The sequence below is a fragment of the Vipera ursinii genome (genome assembly GCF_947247035.1).
Source record: "Vipera ursinii genome assembly, chromosome: 1".
Classification (NCBI taxonomy): domain Eukaryota; kingdom Metazoa; phylum Chordata; class Lepidosauria; order Squamata; family Viperidae; genus Vipera; species Vipera ursinii.
Window position 1 is genome coordinate 298,311,831 of NC_139512.1, and position 21,173 is coordinate 298,333,003.

Genomic DNA, 21,173 nt, shown 5'->3' on the forward strand with positions numbered 1-21,173 from the left:
ATTGATAAAAATACTTTCCGTCTATTATATCTGAGGACTGAATTAGATAACATGTCATGTATCATTTGCAAGCAAAACTAGCAAAACTGTCCACTCCCATATTTCTCCATAAAATTAAATTATTATGACATTTATTTTTTGTGTTCACTAATTAATAGACTGATGCTAATGAAGAACACAAAATTGATCATACTATAGATTTCAATGACTAAAGAGTAAAGACATAAAAGCAAAGGACCTGAAGATGAGGTTCAGTTTTCAGCAATAAATCAATTTTTGGTATTATATTTTTAGTTACTGTAAACATTATTTTAAAATTATAATTATGTGCATGAATGATGCTAAATTATTTTATAATAAATCAGCAGTGATCTAAAGTGCAATATAAGACATTGGCCCTTAATGATGTATTTTCATTTTTTAAAAAGATCTCATAAAATCTTAAATTCCATTAACTTTATGTATCTATCTCTAGTTTCAAAAATTGCTAATGATCCACTAGCATATGGTTTATACCAGGGGTAGGCAACCTTGGCTCTTTTATGACTCGTGGACTTCAACTCCCAGAATTCCTGAGCCAGCTGGCTAAGGAATTCTGGGAGTTGAAGCCCACAAGTCATAAAAGAGCCAAGGTTGCTTACCCCTGGTTTATACCAACATTGCCTATTATTTGTATAAACAAGTTATTAACTAGCTTTAAAATATATTGTATTCTGCTTCAATGTTGCTAAGGAATTTAGTTTTTAATGTCTAGTTCTGCGCTCCTAATAGCCAAATCCTTAAAAATGGAGGGGAAAAAAACTATTCTAAGAATGCTATGTCACTGTCAGAGTTTAATCATACTGCATCAGTTATGCAATGAATTTTGAGCATAAAAATTGTTATATTAATATAAAACCAAACTGAGAAATGGGAAAACGTACATCTATGTTCCTTTTTTCTATTGAGAGTGTTGCAATCATTGTTGTCATGCAATTCCCTCCCAGGCTGTCTCTTAGCACTGACGTCATCATGGAGTTTCTGTAGGGGATGTGAGATCTGTTTTTTTCTGACAAAGCAATGATTACCTGCAATATAGGTAATAAGTAGAAAAGCTTATTAAGCTCTGATATCTTGCTTTTGATTACTTAAGACAAGTATTATTATAAAAAATACATTAAAATTTTGCATTTTCATACAATTCACTAAACATACTGCAAGAAGAGCAATATAGAAACTGCACACACACACACACACACACACGGGGGGAGAGAGAGAGAGAGAGAGAGAGAGAGAGAGAGAGAGAGAGAGAGAGAGAGAGAGAGAGAGAGACGGGGGGAGAGAGAGAGAGAGAGAGCGTTCTAGTGCTGGGAATTATGATTAGGCACAATCACTTCCTTGCTTTATAGCAAAAGTAGACCAAAAAAAATTCATGTGAAGGAAAGTTTTCATTTACTTTGACTTGCTGAATGTTTTCAGGAAGCATAACACTCTGTTTGACAATGGAACTGAAAAGGCTGAAAAGAGCACAATAGTGAAGAAAGTACTGCAGCACATCTACTTCCACAATTATGCATCTTCCAGACTTCATCCATCTTAACACCATATTTGAAGACCAGGATGAGAGACACTATAACTTTTGTTATATTTTTGAGTCACTGAAGACCCCAGGCGGCATGATTAGTCATGCAATTATCTTGCTAGATTGATGAAATTCAATTTTTTGTGCTTGGGATATTTGAGATCAACCCTTTCCCTCCCAGAGCCAACCCCTTAGAAATTATGACCATCTATTTTGGAAGATATCTTCACTGGTGGTGGATTATCATTTATTTTGCCATAAAGCATATGTGTCTCATACTGCATTCTCCCTTCCTGTCTATTTTCCCCTCCCCATCTCTGCCCTTTTGGCTGCCAATTGCATTTGGCCCAAAATCACATGTGTAACTTTGAAGGGTCACTAAACAATGGTAGTTAAGCCAGAACTACCTGTACCTAAAATTACCATTATTAAATTTCCTTATGTGCTATTAAACTGATCTCTAAATAAGAAGATCTATCAAATGGTCCAATATATTAAAGTACAGTACAGACATTTTGCCCAGAGTAGCTACATCGTGTTCCATGTCTAAATCAAAATTCAATGATTCGAATGCCAAGTGCAAGAGAACATGAATATTGTAAAACAATAGAAGAAATGGAAACTGGATCAACTTTACCTGTTCCAAATAATGTAAAGACAGATTGATGTATTTGGCCTCTGTCAGTTGCTGGCCTCCAACTCCAGTCTTTCCAACACGCTCTGAACCAGCCAGGTCCACCAAGTGTAGTTTGGAACGCCGAATGGTTGCTGATCCTGGTTCTTTGCTTGAGATATGAACGGTGAAAATGCAATGTGAACGCGTGGAGGCTTGATTCATTGGAGTCTGTGAGAGAAAGGATTTCCTAAGCCTTACTTTTTAATTCTCAGTCTAAATGCTACTGATCATTTAGAAATGAAAAGTGGTTTAAGTTAAAACAGATCACAGTGATATTTTGAAACTTGTTGGGTCCAACCCAAAGATGCCATAATAATTCCATTTACAATGGGTTGCATTGGAGGAAGGAAAAAAAATGGTTGCTTCATCTGTCCTACTACATATCCCTATAAAAGTTCAAGGAAGTTCCTTAATCAAAACAAAAACATTGTAAATCATGCAAGATGACTGCCCATAGTGCACAAATGGCTATAAATGCAGTCCAAGTGTTCAAAATACAATCACATGACCATGGAGTGAGGGGATATTGGAAATTAAAAACCAGGTCATAAGTAGCTTTGGGGATGATTATAACTTTGAATGGTCATTTAATGACCGGTTGTAAGTTAAGCACTACCTGAATAGGACCAGAACTGTGTAGCTACCAGTATACCAGTTATATGTAACAGATTTGCATAATATTATGACACTAAGAGATTCATCTTAAATTCCTTTTCACTGAGTCCTTATACAAAATTTATCTTCTTAATAGTTACATACAAACTCAGTGTTAGTTAACTGAGTATTCAGTTTCATCCCCCCTTTTTTTTGAACCTTGTATATCACTTAATATTTGATGACAGAGAAATGCATTCACTCTTTCAATTTAAACCTCCCAATTGGGAGAAACATTTGCTTGAAATAATATGGTATCATCAGCAACCTGATGCCCTCCACATCATACCTAAAACCAGCATATTTATGTAAAAATTGTTAGTTTTGGTGGTAAAATACTCCATATGCTAAAATGTACAGAATACATAGATAGTACACTCACAGATGAAAAAGTAGATAAAAGAGAAGTATTGCTTTCATCTTTAAATATTTAAAATGTTTACAATCATTAAATATATGTGAAATCTGCCAAGAATATTTGCTCTAGGCACTTTCCAAACACAAGTAGCTAAACAAACACAACATAGATATATGTCTTTCCAAACTGAAGGAATAGAGAAGCACTGTAATAAAGTGTTTTACTGAAACATTTCCTCTCATTAAAACAGGCTACATTTGCATTAAAAAGAAAAAAAATTAACTGCAGGGTGGCTTTGATTTAATTTCCTAAAAATAAAATTTCTGAGTTATTTGTCTCCATATTTTGAATCAATATTTTATTTTGTTGTTAATTTTGTTATTATTAAAAGATAGCAAAATACAGTCCTTCATGTTGATAAACTTAACACTATATTGAGCTCTCTGGCCCAGGCTGAGAATTTTTAACTGGGGTTTTTAATTCTAGGGATGATTTAATCTTTTTTTAATTTGTTTTTAACTTTTGTATTGGTTGTTTTAAATGCCCTGTAAACTGCCCTGAGTCCTTCGGGAAAGGGCGGTATATAAATTTAATAAAATAATAAAATAAATATGATAAAGAGATCAAAAACTACACTCTTTGATTTACATCCATTTCATTTTTATTGGCTGAATGTAAAATAATGTGAAATTGGGTTATATTCAGTGTGATAGAAGTTTCCCGGTCTCAACAAATCATTGAGCAGTGAAGTGAAGTGATAGCAAGAAAACATGACTATAATGTATGTTTTGAATCATAATAAAGGTGGGATATAAATAAAATAAAAATAAATAAAAACAAGGTCATATTCTTGATTATTAAATCTATCAGAATGGTATGTACACTCTGCTTTCTCTTAAGCTTTCAGGAAAAAAGGTTTAAAATGTTACATTACATCATGTACCATGTACAAAATTATATTTGACTTCCACCACGATTTTCTATTGTGAGGCAGAATTTCTCTATTTTTATACAGTATATATCCTGTGTGGTGTTTCTGGTTACACCTAAAAAAATCTCAAATGATCCTAAATTTGCTATTTCTGAATTTGTACATCAGCCTGAAATTTAATTAGTAAAGCCAAATACAGAAAGACACCATCAAAGAAATGAAAATAGAATTCCTTTCTAGGAATAACAAGTCCTTATAAGAAAGAAGAGTCAATCCTCAGAATTGCCATATTGCAAAGTGATTTGTAAAGGGCTGCTTTTATGAATAAATGAAAATATTTCTTTGCCATTCTAAAGTCTTACAGTTTAATAATGACAATATTCTCCTTACTGAATAGTAAGATTTCAGATCCTTTAAGAATTCCCATTATTACTAGAAAACTTGCCACAAAGATTTATCTTGGACAGATTCATGCCAGAGGAAAGACACATAAATGTATTATTTGCTTCCTCATTACTTATCTTCATAAAACTTTTCTTTCACCATACATATACTATTGTTTCATGTCATATTAAAAATGAAGAAGCAGTTTAATGCACAGATAAATCCCCATCTACTTTGATTTTCACATTTGTTCAACTGAGGTTAGGACCTAAGCATATGTTTGTTATGCTTTGTGTTGCAACACATACAAATTCAGAGGAAGCCAGTAAAGATGAGTAGGGAACTGACTATTAAGTCTTATGAGGAGAGACTGAGAAAAATGGAAATATCTAGTTTCAAGAAACATGACGATGGATTTAACAGTACAATATTCTTTAAATACCAGAAGAGATGTTACATTTAGGGCTGCCATGGGGGGAAAAAAGCCAAGGGAAACAACTGTCCAGCTCCCTTTGGCTAGCTTCAATTTGAATGAAGCTACCCAGAAATTCAGCACACCACAACTAAAAATGAATCATTATGTAATGACACAATTAAAGCCATTTCCAACAACAGATTTCCAGTAGGAGCTTCTGAAAGTTACAGGTCTTGGGCTTGATTTCAGTGCCTTTTCCACCACTTAATGGAAGTCCCACATTATACTTTCCAAGGGCCAAGAGGGGAGAGATATTCATTGACATTCTCCAAGTTCTTGCCTTGGGGAACTCTAGCTGACATGTCTCCCACAAATTTGGGAAGACATGATTTCTCTGCCAAAGTACCTTTCTTGTCACATATAGATTTTTCTAATATAAAGTACCCAGTTGTGTATAATATGATTTACACTGGATTCACAAATTCAATTAAATATTCAAATATATTTAGAAGCAAAAGAAAAACAATGATACTTTAAGAACAAAATTTAGCTTATGAAGATACAATAAATTTGACAGAAACTTCTGAATAGATGGCTAGAAAGTAGCACCCAGAATTCTATGTCAGATAGGTGATTATATACATATTTTAAATAAATAAACAGATATTTTATTATAAAGCTTTTTGATGATGACAGAATAAGAAATGTTCATAACATGCTCACTTCTGCAATCATCCTGTTTGTGTCACCTAAGAAAAGCAGATTCAGGGCTTCTTCTTCATTGGTTGCCTGCTGCAAAGAGAGATGTTTCAGGTGAATGTTCTGATCAGGATCCTCCATTATTGTAACCTTTCTACACGAAAAAATTAAAAAAAAGAAAAACTTGTATGGGTTTTAATTTTTAACAATAAATTACACAGGAATATTTATTCAAAAATTTTGCTAGTAAGTAAATGTACTACTTTCTTGATCATATACATACATCTCAAATGCTTTAAGGTTTATGTAACTCTAGCTACTAACAGCAAGATTTCCCAGTAACTGAAATATATATTTCAGAATTACTTATTCTATTGAAGAAGAAAACTGAGTAGTTTAATATTAAATTAAAACTGGAACTTTAACAGTCTCCTTATAGTACCCTACCTTTTTGGAGCTGGAACAGTAAAGGCCACATTTTTTTCTAAAAGAAGTCCTCAGATGTTCCAATTCTTACAAGTTCTACAACTTGGCTGATACAACTGAAGAATTTATACAGCTCAACTTGGCTACTATTGTTTTATACAAATTCCACTTAGCTTTAAAAGGAATCTACAAATTCCATCCATTTAGCCAAATGGAAAACATTCTTTGTTTATAAGGAAAACAAAAACCTTGCTTCTGCCTTTTCTATCATTATGAATAAATTAGCAGTACTTTTCCACATCAAGATCCAAATTAGCATTAAACCATAGATACATTTTTACTTATAGAAAGGAATCAGAAATTACTAGAATAAAGCTACGTATACAACTGCAACGTGAAGGATAAAATATTGGCTAGTACTAATGTTTCCAGTTAATTTTTCTCTTTCTATCTTGACAAAGTGACCTTTTAAATAATATTTCCATCCAATATAGAGTATGTGACAGTGAAAAGGGTTGTATATACTGTACTATTCCAATATTCATATTCACACATATATTAATATATATTAATACATACAAATATACAAAAGTCTAGTAGTAACCTAGATTCCACTAGCAGTCTTTGTAGGCCAAAACTCACTCTCTCTGCAAATGGTTACAAAACTGTTGAAGCATTACCCCAATATATAGCTGTGATAATTTTTTCATTTATTTGTCCATGAAAAATCTAGAAAAATTACACTGTAGTCTTGATTTATTTATTGTAATGCTATTTATTTGATTCATAGTATACAATAACATTTGAAAGAAATATGCAGGGCACCTAAAGAGAACTGGAACTAGGAGAAAAGGAAAAGAGGTGTGCTGATGTTTACAAAGATTGCATTACTCACGGTAAGTCTTCAAGTTTGGAGGCTTCATGTCGTGGATCGAGCAGATCATAACCACACTCATTGTAAATTTCTAAGTAAGAAATATGTGTGGTATATACTTTACCGCTATCCTAAATTAAAAGGAAAAAATTCAATAATTCTATAAAATCTGGATTTTACCTACATTTATATTGTTACTTTAGAACTGTATAGGCTTGATGTTAAGATTTGTCTTCTCTATCTAGTTAGATATCTCCAGTATATACTGTATCATCAATAAACACCCATGTTGAGGAATTCCAGGAAGATAAAACACTAAAATACAACCCATCCTAATGATACTATGTTAAAATAAAATGAACTGAGCCATCATCAATAACCAATTAGTCTTAAAAGTAAAAAAAGTATCAAGAATTATAATAACAGATGATGAATCAATTAACTCCCAAATGCTCTCAAGAAAACCTCCATTTTTATCGTACTTTAGAAAGCTAATAAAGTAGGGCCAATCTAATTTCTAAGGAGAGGCTCTAACCGTATAACCAGTGCAATAATAGAAAGTAATTCCTTGTGGCCTCAGATCACCTCACTTCACTGAAATGGGAACCAACAGCTTTACCAGAAACAAGTATAATACTGTATATAGAGATCAGTTCCGTTAGGGAAGCAGTCCTTTAAATAACTGGTGCCAAGTCATATATATTTATACATGCCAAAACCAGCATTTTGTATTGCATCTGGAATTGCAGGGCCTACAGCACCAGTATTATATGTCCTGGGTGACTCACACCTGCCAGTAAGTAGGCTGCCACATTCTGTTCCAACAGCAGTTCCTGAGTGATCTTCAAAGGTAGCCCTGTGTAGAATGCCTTACAGTAGTTTGTATGAGTAGTAATGAAGGTATGAGTTATTGTTGGGAAGTCCTTGAATTCCAAGTAAGATTGCTGGCCAAATGCTCACCTGGCCAGAGTCTCTATGTGGGAATGACCTTGGGGCACAGAGGGAAGAGCCACAGCCAAAGGAACACTCAGTTAAGAAGCAGCTTAGCCTACAGAAAGAATGTGGGCATGGCATACTTCTTGGGCTGTAAAAATGATGTGGGAGAAATGTACTTTCAGACTTGCAAGATTTTGTTTATGTACCTTACAATAAAGTAAAATTAGTTCATCTGGGTGTGTTTTCTGTCTTGCAAGACTACTTTAGGAGAGATCCAAACACACCTGTTCCTTCATATCAAGGGAGACTCAGATCTTCTGAGCTGTTGTAACTCAGGCAATAACTATACTACAGTTTTAAAGAAATGTCACATAAATTAGTATTAACCTATTTTAATACAAACTTTTGAGCAGGTGGCCATACAAACTTTAAGCCAAGTTTCTGTGATACAATACCACTGCTGCATAAAACAACACTTCAGAGTCCCTGGTGCTCACTGAGCTGGGTTGTTTGTTTGTAAACATTTCATTATCCAGCTAAATAACATCATTGGCCCTAGTGAGTGCTAGTACTGTTGTTGTTATCTTGTCAGGTAATGTAGAAATATATACAAGCAAAGCCCTCCACAGCTGCAGATATTCTCTTCTATTAAAATAACTTAGTTGCAACTTGACAATTTTTAGTCCTTTGATTTCCTGCTAAATATATAAAACCTTAATCTTCTTGAGGCTACAGAAAGCAACATGAAATCAAAATTTATTTACATAATTGTATATTTCTGTAAATAAGTTATTCTTAAATGAAAAGAACAGAAACAATGACCTTTTGCAACCTCTGAAATATGTAAGAAAGGGTCCGTGGAATTATCCCCCGATCACTGTAACGTTCTGCTCCCCCAGTGATCGTAAAAGTCTTGCCACTGCCTGTTTGTCCATAGGCAAATATAGTTCCGTTATAGCCAGACAGAGCACTGAAAATGGAGAGAAAATGTGCATATGTGTAAATGTGTACATTTCCAATCTGCTGTTAATAATTTATTTGAATTTTATTCCATATATATTTGTACAAATCAAGGCAGCATATATAATTCTTCCTCCTTCTATTTCCCACCAAATCCCTGTGCGGTGATTTGGGGAAAGACAGAACTGGCCAAAGGTCATTCAGCAGTCATGTGTTCTCCCAGTATCTTGTCTTGTACCTTAACCACTACATCAAACTGGCTTTTTCAAAGAAATAATCATTACATTTTTGTTGCTAAATGAAAAGTGATATTATATTTTCTTTAGCCAAGCAAACATTCCAAAAACACTTTACAATTAAATACCAGACATGCTGAGTACATTTGTTCATCATACTCAGTAAATATATTAGAGTTGCACAGTACTTCAGATTCAGTTCTGGAAAATGTGCTTTGGAGTATCAGGGTTCAAACAAATGTGGCATCTGCTGGCACCTCCTTAAAGCAACTTAATCTTTTCCAGGATCATGCAGCCTCTGCAGATGGCACAACAATCAAACTTGGTAAAGAACACGCCAGTCAATAACTTGCAAACATAATCTACATCAGACATGTCAAACACAAGGCCCGGGGGCTGGATCCAGCCCGCAAAGTGGTTTCATGCGGCCCGCGAAGCCATCCTGGAAACAGTGAGGGAACGGCCCCCGCTGCCTTGGCCCTGGCCCAGAGACTCTCCTTCTGCCAGAGACCCCCAGATCTGTCCCACTCCTGCCTGGGCCCCCATAGGCACCCTTGATGCGAACGATGTAGAGCTGGCCATGCCCACCCAGTAGGCCATACGCACTCTAGCCACGCCCACCCAGTAGGCCACGCCCACCCGGCCCCTTGAGGGCAACCGCAATGCTGATGCGGCCCTCAATGAAATTGAGTTTGACACCCCTGATCTACATCCATGATTAGATGCATGGAACCATAAAGCACCCTTTCTAAATTATTTCCAAAATATGCCCTATCACGGTCACCTCTGATTCCTGGTGTATTCCTAAATTACAATTTCCACTAGATGGAACAATAGGGTGTGTTAGAAAAGATAGCCCTGTGAGACCAAAGGTTCTAAAACTCAAAACTGGCCACTTTAACATGGCATTTATAAAATTCCCAGGTCTTTATATGAAAATGATAGATTTCTGTGCAATTAGTACTGTAGCTAGGAAGTTACCTAGTATATATTTTTTTCAATCATCTGTCAGTGAAGAACATAGGTTTGACAATATAATCAAGGAAAAATTATCCTGTTCAGAACTTTGTCCAAATTTTATATAGACATTGTAGCGGATTTACTCAGCTCAGAGCTAGCATATGTTATGTATAAGTGGAAAAAGTAATATTTATGTTTGTACTTCATATGAGAAGAGTTTTAAATTGGTCAGTCTTTAAAAAACAAAATCTTCTTTCGTACGAGAATGGGGCCTTATACAAATCAACTGTTGTCTGGTGCCATGAAAAAGGCAAAGGCCTCCAACTCATTTATTTGGAAGCCTAAGCATTTGCCAGATGGCTCAATATAATCTACAATAGCAAAATGTCAAAAAAAAAACAACCACATACAAGATGCCAAAGAAAGTCAGAACCACTCATAACAAAAATACCAGAATTTTCAGGGACATTTGTTTTCTGCCTGATTACTAGTCCAAAGATTGAAAGAAAGCTATTGCATATTGTCAAACAATATTGAATGAAATAGTTGCTGGTTATCTTTGGCTTAATCAGAACATGACCTTTTGGACTATTGCATTTCGTTAATCAAAGAAAGATTTTTTTTACTTCAAGTAATTTCATTTTTTTCAGTCATAAACTCTGAACAATAAGTCAGGAAAAATTCTGTTTCCCCACATCAGTTGATGAATCTAGTGGGCTATACCAGTTACCATGATTTATCTAAATAAGTCTGAAGGTGAACCTGAGCTACTTAAAGAGTTACCAGATATCTGAACAGGCAAAGGTGGACATGAACGATTGGAAGAAGAACAAATGGTAGAGGGGGAAAGAGGGACACACTGTTTAACCTTCCTGGCATCAGCAACAAAAATTACAGTGAAAAACTGGTGAAAAAAGAATTAGGCATAGACAGACAGACTTATATAGATATAGATATAGATTTTCCAGCATCAACTGCAAGAATGAGCTATAGTCAACTAGAAGGAAAAGCCTTCTGCTTGTAACTGCTAACAATCTTGTCAATTTCAAGAAAACAGAATGAGGAATTACTAATCAACTCTAGTTACTTGTCACAGAGCTATGCTTGTTAACATGTGGTTAGCTCCTTTTGGGGAAGCGCTGGGCTGCAGAGAAAAACTGCTCAGGAAGAAAAAAAATGGTTTATATATTATGAACAAATGAAACCACACTACAGTACAGTGGAGCCTAACAACCATATACTGTACTGGATTAAGTAACATTCCAGAGGTTCATAGTTAAATCATAAAGCTATTATAGTAAATTTAATCTGGAAGTGATGAGACTACATTCATCTGCTCTAGGAAAGGACAGTTTGTAAACTAGATACAATTAGTAAAAACCACTTCTCTTACTACCATTAACCAACTATCCATCTACAGCAACCTGGGCATTTCATGGCCCCTAGGCCACATCTGGCTCCTTGGCTGTCTCTTTCTGGCTCACAAGAGGTCAATCAAAAATTAGAAATCAAGTGTAAGTAAGCATATACCATGGACACAATACAACTGCACTGCTTTTATTTTGAAGGCAACTGCTATTTTTTCCAGTGTACGTTAGGTGTGCATGTGCGTGCCTATGCGCCTTCACAGCCCTAATGGTTCAGCCCTCTGCAAAAGTCCCAGTTTCCCACGTGGCCCCTTGGGAAAATTAACTGCCATCCCTGATTTACAGTGACAAGTTAGGATTATTACCAAGGAGTCCTGCTATTTTGGAGGGGGGGGGGAGTAAAACCTTCTCAAAAGCAGTCTGCATGCTTTCCACTTTTATCAAGCTTGCTTTTTTCTGGGTTAGAGTTTATTAATCCTATGTCATCTTAAAACTTTTCTCATTATTCAGAACTACTAGATCCTAAAGATTTTGTGATAGAATTCAGAGGGAGAGGTAGGTATTATTTATAAACTATGATTATTTAAGAGTTGTGCGGAACGTTTGTCTCTTGACTCGGCAAGTGGAAAAAAAACCACATTTTAGAAAGGACAGATTTGAAGCATTAACTCATTGGTTAATGAGTTCTCAAAACCTTCATTGAGAATCACTGACAACCAGAAACAAGGGGGCGCTTGGAGGGGGGAGACAGTATGCATTATTGCATTATTCAAAGTGCGTTTAAATTTTTATTTTTTAAAATTTTAAGAGAAGACTGAGGTTTTTTTCTTTTTCACTTCTTGGTGGGATTAGATGGAAATTTACGGGGAAAAAATGTCCTTGGGGTTAATGAAATAAGAGCCAATTAACCTGCCGAGTTTCAGATTTTATAGATCCAGGAGAGATTTGTCAAAAAGCAAGCAATTATGTTTTATGCATTCTAAAACACATGTGAAATCTCCCTAAACTTTATACAGTGAGATACAGTGTATAGTCCCCTTTAACCTAAGTGCCCTTCAAATGTATTCCCAGAAATTTCAGTAAAAAAATATGGTAGCTGAGAAATTTTGGGAGCTAGTCCACCCATTCTGAGTGTACTCAGCTGGTATCAGATTTCACTCTAGGCACAACAATAAAAACCATCTATCTAGAAACTGAATTCTACCTTGAGTAAAAGCAAAATTTTCACAGATTCAACATGGCTAAATAAGATGCTTTACTGCTAAAAAAGAACAACTACTGTACATAGGAATCAATATTTTTCATGTCAGGCCCAGAGTTTAAATCCTGACCTTTGTCTCCTTCCCCTCTGAGTCAACAGATTTTAGCTATTCCCTTCCCAGCCTTAAGAGTTGTAAACATCTGTTTCATGTTTACATAATGGCTCTGCCTTTCCTCAAAATGACTGATTCCAACTCTAAAACCACCGGCCTTTATAGCTGGAGAAAGCTGGTATTTCAAAAAATGAACACAAAATTTTTGGTATAAGAACAATCTTCAAATATTTAGCTAGGGGAAAATTATTAACTTTATTATTACCTCTATTTTTGGACAGGGGAACTTTATGAAAATGGTTTATCTTGTAAACCTGTTCCAAGGCAAGAAACCTATTAAATTTCAGAAAAAGTTAAAGAACTATGAAAAATGAAGTTGGTGCTGTATTCACACCAAATTCATGGTAAGTGCAACTCAATAAAGATATTGTAGAGTTACAGGAACTTGAATATCCAGCATCTAAACTAAACATCATTGAACTCTAGCAGTTTTGCAATACATTATATTAACATTCCTCTACTTTTAAGAATGCAGTATCAAAAGTAGACCCTTCCTCTCTTCCCAACCTAGACTTTTCTTTACATAAAGAGCATAGCAAGAAATTTATTAATTTTTGCAGATACACTGGCTGAATTAATATTTTGTGTTAGGTACGTATGAACTCAGTTTAAATTAACCTAAAGTATCTCACTTCATTTCAGACCTTTCCAACATATATCTAAAATAGCTTAATTCCATTTGATTCCTATTGAATCCCTATAAGATTAGCTAATAGTTATATACTTCACATACAAATCTATTTTCCTACAATAGTGTCTTCTTTGGATGCAAAGACATTCTCTCTTTCTGCTTATGATTATATTTGTTTTACCAATTTGCAAGACTAGTCATTTATTTATTTAATTATATAGGATAAGGGATTTTATTAGTCACTGAAATAAAGATTTGAAGGTTACCAAATTTTAAGCTCATGTACATAAGTTTTCCTTTTGAAGAAATATGATCTAGCTCAGCTGGTTATCAACAATATGCAATGAATAAGAGTATAGCATGAAACTGGAAATCAAATAAATATAATCGTATTCTTCTGAGAATTGACATTCATTTGGTTAAATTGGCAAATTTGCCAACTAATTTCCATCAAAAATGTTATGGATTAGAAGAAAGTGTAGAAAATATACAGTCTGGAAACAGGAGCCAATCAACCATATTATTTCCATCCCATGCACACAAACACTAACAATCCCCCAAGAACATCTTGTTAAAACAAACTGAAATAAATATTTGCAACATTACAGTATTCTGTTTATAAATTTTATAATTTATAAATCAAGTTTATAAATATAAGTATAGCTACAGGTGAAACTCAAAAAATTAGAATATCGTGCAAAAGTTCATTTATTTCAGTAATGCAACTTAAAAGGGGAAACTAATATATGAGATAGACTCATTACATGCAAAGCAAGATAGTTCAAGCTGTGATTTGTCATAATTGTGATATTTATGGCATACAGCTCATGAAAACCCCAAATCCACAATCTCAGAAAATTAGAATATTACATGCAATCAATAAAACAAGGAGTGTACATAGAACAATATCGGACCTCTGAAAAGTATAAGCATGCATATGTACTCAGTACTTGGTTTGGGCCCCTTTTGCAGCAATTATTGCCTCAATGCGGCGTGGCATGGAAGCTATCAGCCTGTGGCACTGCTGAGATGTTATGGAAGACCAGGATGCTTCAATAGCGGCCTTCAGCTCTTCTGCATTGTTCGGTCTCATGTCTCTCATCTTTCTCTTGGCAATGCCCCATAGATTCTCTATGGGGTTCAGGTCAGGCGAGTTTGCTGGCCAATCAAGCACAGTAATCCCACGGTCATTGAACCAGGTTTTGGTGCTTTTGGCAGTGTGGGCAGGTGCCAGGTCCTGCTGGAAAATGAAGTCAGCATCCCCATAAAGCTCGTCTGCGGAAGGAAGCATGAAGTGCTCCAAAATCTCCTGGTAGACGGCTGCGTTGACCCTGGACTTAATGAAGCACAGTGGACCAACACCAGCAGATGACATGGCTCCCCAAATCAACACAGACTGTGGAAACTTCACACTGGACTTCAAGCATCTTGCAGTGTGTGCCTCTCCATTCTTCCTCCAGACTCTGGGTCCTTGGTTTACAAATGAGATCCAAAAGTTGCTCTCATCAGAAAAGAGGACTTTGGACCACTGAGCAACAGACCAGGTCTGTTTTTCTTTAGCCCAAGTAAGACGCTTCTGACGTTGTTTGTTGTTCAGGAACGGCTTGACAAGAGGAATACGACATTTGAAGCCCATGTCCAGGATCCGTCTGTGTGTGGTGGCTCTTGATGCACTGACTCCAGCCTCAGTCCACTCCTTGTGAAAGTCAACACTTTTGAATGGCCTTTTCCTGACAATCCTCTCTAGGCTGCGGTCATCCCTGCTGCTTGTGCAACTTTTTCTTCCATGCTTTTCCCTTCCACATAACTTTCTATTAATGTGCTTTGACACAGCACTTTGGGAACATCCAACTTCTTTTGCAATTACCTTTTGAGGCTTTCCCTCCTTATGGAGGGTGTCAATGATGGTTTTCTGCACAACTGTCAGGTCAGCAGTCTTCCCCAGGATTGTGATTTCTACTGAACCAGACTGAGAGACCTTTTAAAGGCTCAGGACCCCTTTGCAGGTGTTATGGCTCAATTAACTGATTAGAGTGGGACACTTTGAGCCTAGAATATTGCACCTTTTCACAATATTCTAATTTTCTGAGATTGTGGATTTGGGGTTTTCATGAGCTATAAGCCATAGTCATCACAATTATGACAAATCACGGCTTGAACTATCTTGCTTTGCATGTAATGAGTCTATCTCATATATTAGTTTCCCCTTTTAAGTTGCATTACTGAAATAAATGAACTTTTGCACGATATTCCAATTTTTCGAGGTTCACCTGTATATTAATGACAGAGATACTAATACAATTTTGCTAAGACTCTAGATATAAATATTCCTCAGTAACAGGGTTCTTCAAACTTGACACTTTTAAGACTTGTGGACTTCAACTCCCAGAATTTCTCAGCTATCATGGCTGGTTGAGGAATTCTCGGAGTTGAAGTCCACAGGTCTTAAAGTTGCTAAGTTTGTAGACCCCTGCTCAGTAACATATACTAAATTTACTTCTATAATACATTCAGAGACTAAACATCCTTAAGTGAAAATCTAATATTCCAAACATGGTTAACTGATTTGGGCCCCAAAGTAGATCCCACCATTAAACATTTGTAGGAATAAGGGAGTACTGATAGAAGTGTTTGAAACAAACCTACTATTTTAAACAGGAATCAAAAGTAATAAAAATAAAACCTAGCAACCCCACATGAACGTATCAATGAGGAAGAGCAACCTTGGGCTGGCTTTCTGTAATTTGAGCAATCTTGGGCTCATTTTCTATAACATGAGTGCCATAAAAGGCAAGTATATAATATCTAAAAACACTTAATTATTTTAAACATTTGATACATGTTAAATTCATTTTCAATTGAACTATTTACACTATTAAAATGAAATAATAATGGGAGAAGAGAAAGGTATTTCTTAACTTTGCTTTTAGTTAATCACATCTAAAAGTATTTCAAACTTGTAAATGGGGAGACAGGAAGCAACGAGCATGCAAATCTCTATAAAAGAAATAAACCAATTATTAATATTTCCTAAGATGTTTTTCACAACTTTTAACTTTCATTTGGTCCATCAGAGGTTTTTGGATCCATAATATCAATCTATCAAGGTAGGCCAGATCAAGAGATTACAAGAATTGCTGGAACAATGTTGTTGTCAGATATAAAAGAATTTTGAAGACCTGCCAAAATTTCCCTCTACCCCGGGTCCAGAATCAAAGTGGGCTTATTTTGAATCTCTTTCTCGTGATCCCTCCTTTCTTAGGTGTGAACTATAATTCACTTTTATTTTATGCCCATGCAAATACCAAGTATTCATGCATATATATATATATCACAAATAGCATGGAAAAAGAGGTGCAATGGTTTAAAAAATGTCAAGGGTGTGAAACATCTAAAAGTGATGGAGGAAAAAGTAAAGAAAGTAAAATGACAAAGGGGATACAAATAATATCTTCCAAATATTTTATAAATCTGTCCTGTCACATTATACAACTTTAATGGAAGGGGTAGCTGCAATTTGTCCCATTTGTGCTTAAATGTTTTAAAAAGATACCTTACAATAAAAATAATAATAAAAACAAGTTTTTGATGCAGATTTGTATCTGCAGGTTCATAACTATTTTAATCACTATAGTTCTGACACTTTACTTTGCCAAAACTTAAAAGGAGAAAAGAAAACAAACTCAAAACCTGCTAAATAAAAACCCTATAATCATGAAAAGTAGCATTCAAAAAGGGCCTTGTTTTCTTCCTCCACCATGCTGTAAATAGATTCTACAGTCTTCTATATTAAAACATCTATACTAATAAGAATAAGGATGTGATGCATGTTTATCTGTTATAAAATTTCACCACAGTTCACCATGTCAACCAAGTGATATAAAAAGATCAAGAATGATGATTCCTTCTAGTATATCACTGTTCCTCAACCACTGAGCCATAGTCTAGAACAGGGGTCGGCAACCTGAAACAGTGAAAGAGCCACTCGGAACTGGTTCCCTCAGAAAAGGAAAAACTGGGAGCCACAAAAAATGTGTGCACATACGCATACGTACACACATGCACAGAACAGGGTTTGACTGAAGAGTGGAGCCAAGGCGAGATATGCACCTACCCTGCATATTTGAATTGATTGGTTGAACTTTTTTAGTCCCACCTTTTTTTTTTTTTTTTGGACTGCACATGGCAGAGGACTGGGAGCTGCAGGAGACGGCTGAAAGAGCCGCATGAGGCTCCTGAGCCGCGGGTTGCAGACCTGTGGTCTAGAAGTAACATAATGCAGGCAGTTTCTTAGTTGTTCCCAAAGCAAGAATACACTTTGTTTTAATTCAGAAACACAAGCTTTATAATACTCCTAATTTCTTTTTCTTCCACATTTCATAAAAATTGTTAACATGAGATTCAATCCTTTAGCCCAAGACAATGCATGCTCTGAAGCCATGCATGATTTGAAAATTATTTCAAAGAAACATTTTGGATTCCATGTGCAAGCCTGAAAAAGGGTGCAAACTGTATATTTTTTGGCTCAGAAGAAAGCCTGAAAAAAAGAATGGTTTGCTGTAATGAATAGCAGAGAATTGCTAGTCTCACATGAGATCTGAACCATTACTTCAGGATTATCCCAGTCCTAATATATTTTGCCCCTTCATGGATTGCTGCCTTGTTGTGGCGAAGGGGCTTGCGTAATTCAATGAAGCTATGAGCTATGCCGTGCAGGGCCACCCAAGACGGACAGGTCATAGCAGAGAGTTCTGACAAAACGCGATCCACTGGAGAAGGAAATGGCAACCCACTCCAGTATCTTTGCCATGAAAACCCTATGGACAGTACCAACTGGGCCACTGGGCCAAAGCTGAAAGGACGCTCAGCTGTGGATGTGTCTGGTGGTGAAAGGAAAGTCCGATGCTGTAAAGTGCGTATAGTCAAGGCTATGGTCTTCCCAGTTGCAATGTATGGCTGTGAAAGTTGGACCATAAAAAAGGCTGAGCGCCAAAGAATTGAGGCCTTTGAACTGTGGTGCTGGAGAAGAGTCCTGCGAGTCCCTTGGACTGCAAGGCGATCAAACCGGTCAGTCCTAGAGGAGATGAACCCTGACTGCTCTTTAGAAGCCAGATCTTGAAGCTAAAACTCAAATACTTTGGCCACCTAATGAGAAGGAAGGACTCACTGGAGAAGAGCCTAATGCTGGGAAAGATTGAGGGCAACAGAAGAAGGGGACGACAGAGAATGAGGTGGCTGGATGGAGTCACTGAAGCAGTAGGCGTGAGCTTAAATGGACTCCAGAAGATGGTAGAGGACAGGAAGGCCTGGAGGAACGTTGTCCATAGGGTCACGATGGGTCAGACACGACTTCGCAGCTAACAACAAAATATATTTTGAGACAAATCATCAGGGCATATTCACAGCCAAATCTAAAATATGAGAAATTCCAGTTGGAGAGTATGGATGGACTAGACTAGATATAGTAGCAGGATTTATTTGCATACCATTGTGTGAGATGGAGGGCTGGCAAACCAGTCTTCTTCCCTCAGTGTGACTCTTTGATAAATATAATTATAGAGCAAGATATGGTTAAGAAACCAATGTAATAAGACACTGAGAACTAATCTATGGCTCTATATTTATACCTATGCCCAGTGTTTTCACTTTAAGGTTCTATTTCCAACAAAAAGAAGCTAAGGATTCAAACAATTATTCCAGCAGTTGAAATGTGCTATAATGAATGTGCAACCATAATTCTATTTAGAATATATGAGGCAAAGTAACCTGTCAGTTTACAAATGTACTGTTTTATATTCTCGTAAACATAACCTGAAATTATGTCTCATTTCAGAAAAAATTGCAGTGGAAAACAACAGAAGCATTAAGAGATCTAAAATTGGAAATGTGACGTTTGTTACCATTTTTCACTATTCAGGTAGCATATATATATATATCAAGAACCTTTTTTTCAGACAGCCAGTGTTGGAAACCTCTTTGTCTGCCAGTTAAATCACCCAGCAACCTATTACATTAGCAAAAAGCACCTATGTATCCAGAATCAACATGCTACAGCTGCACTTAATCGAGCCACAAAACAAGCTCAAGAGGATGGAAAATGTGATATGCTTCACCACAGCTGAATGGCTGGGACAATGAACAAAGAATAATGGGAAATAACTGTTCTTTGTGGGAGAAGGCAACAAAGAATGACACATTTTCTCCTACACAAGCATGCATAATAAAAGCAAAAAGTTCATGCATTATCTGAATATCCAAATACATGCTCCAACAGATATTAAATCTTTGAATCTTCATATAGTTTGCTTGACATTCATAAGTGGTTTGCTATTGCCTTTATTCTGTGATTTTTCTTTTTCTTTATTTCCAGTTTTGCCTACAGTGTAGTGTACCACACATTTAAATCCTAAGAGAACCATTGTAATTTTCAAGCCTAGGTCAGCCAAGTGCTGCCACCTGCTGACACTCAATAGATATGTTTGACAATGTGCCATAAGTCAGTGTGAACTCTTAGTGACCACATCTAAACATCTTCTCCAGAATGGTCTGTACCCAACTTGCCTTTTCAGGGCTCCCAAAGATATATCCACTGACACTATAATCAAGTCCATGTACCTTGCAGCTGGTTTTCTTCTATTCCTCCTTTCCTACCTTTATAGAATTCTGAAGAAGAAGAAGAAGAAGAAGAAGAAGAAGAAGAAGAAGAAGAAGAAGAAGAAGAAGAAGAAGAAGAAGAAGAAGAAGAAGAAGAAGAAGAAGAAGAAGAAGTTGGAAGGGACCTAGTCATCTAGTCCAACCCCCTGCTCAGGCAGGAAACCCTATACCATTTCAGACAAATGGCTGTCCAGTCTTTTCTTAAAAACTTCCTGTGTTGGAGCATTCACCACTTCTGGAGGCAGGTTGTTCCACTGGTTAATTGTTCTAACTATCAGAAAATTTCTCCTTAGTTCTAGGTTGCTTCTCTCTTTGGTCAGTTTCCATCCATTGTTTCTTGTCCTGCGTTCAGGTGCTTTGAAGAATAGCTTGACTCCCTCTTCTTTAGGGCAGCTCCTGAGATATTGGAATACTACTATCATGTCACCCTCATGTCATTAAACTAGACATACCCAATTCCAGCAACCATTCCTTATACATTTTAGCCTCCAGTCCCCTAATCATCTTTGTTGCTCTTCTCTGTACTCTTTCCAGAATCTCAACATCTTTTTTACATTGTGGTGACCAAAACTGGATGCAGTATTCCAACTGTGGCCCTTAGCAAGGCATTGTAAAGTGGTATTAACATTTCACGTGATTTTGATTCTATCCCTCTGAAGTCTTCACATGATGTGTCTGAAATAGGATAATTTGAGCCTGGACATTTGTGACTCAACTGGGTTTTAAGGACTTCACAGAGGCTCTACCCACACTTCGATATTTTTCTTGATTGCTATTTTCTTTACTGTTGACAATTAATCCTAAACGGCACAGGCTCTCTACCACTTCAATATCTTTATTGTCAGTTCTGGTTGCTTTACCTGTTGTTATTAGTTTGATCTTCTTTATATTTAATCTCAGTCCCACTTCTTTCATTGTGTTCCTTGAATTTCATTTCCAGACCTTCCAAATCCTTTGCATTTTCAGCTATTAAAATAGCATCACCAGCATAGCACAGGCTAACAATGTTACTTTCTTCAATCTTAAAACCATGTTCTTCTTCTCCTTAATACAGCTCCCTTAATATATATTCAGCATG

The 21,173-nt window shown here is 36.2% G+C and overlaps 1 protein-coding gene across 1 annotated transcript in view; it reads right to left on the bottom strand.

Moving 5' to 3' along the window:
- The window catches only part of KIF6 (kinesin family member 6), a gene marked incomplete at its 5' end in the record, with an annotated part of 121,107 nt that overhangs the window by 85,357 nt on the left and 14,577 nt on the right, over positions 1–21,173 (bottom strand). Inside the window, 5 exons of the mRNA XM_083350199.1 lie at positions 924–1,067; positions 2,199–2,405; positions 5,703–5,832; positions 7,000–7,109; positions 8,737–8,884. Coding sequence (XP_083206325.1) covers positions 924–1,067; positions 2,199–2,405; positions 5,703–5,832; positions 7,000–7,109; positions 8,737–8,884 — 739 coding nt within the window. The remainder of the gene's footprint in view (positions 1–923; positions 1,068–2,198; positions 2,406–5,702; positions 5,833–6,999; positions 7,110–8,736; positions 8,885–21,173) is intronic.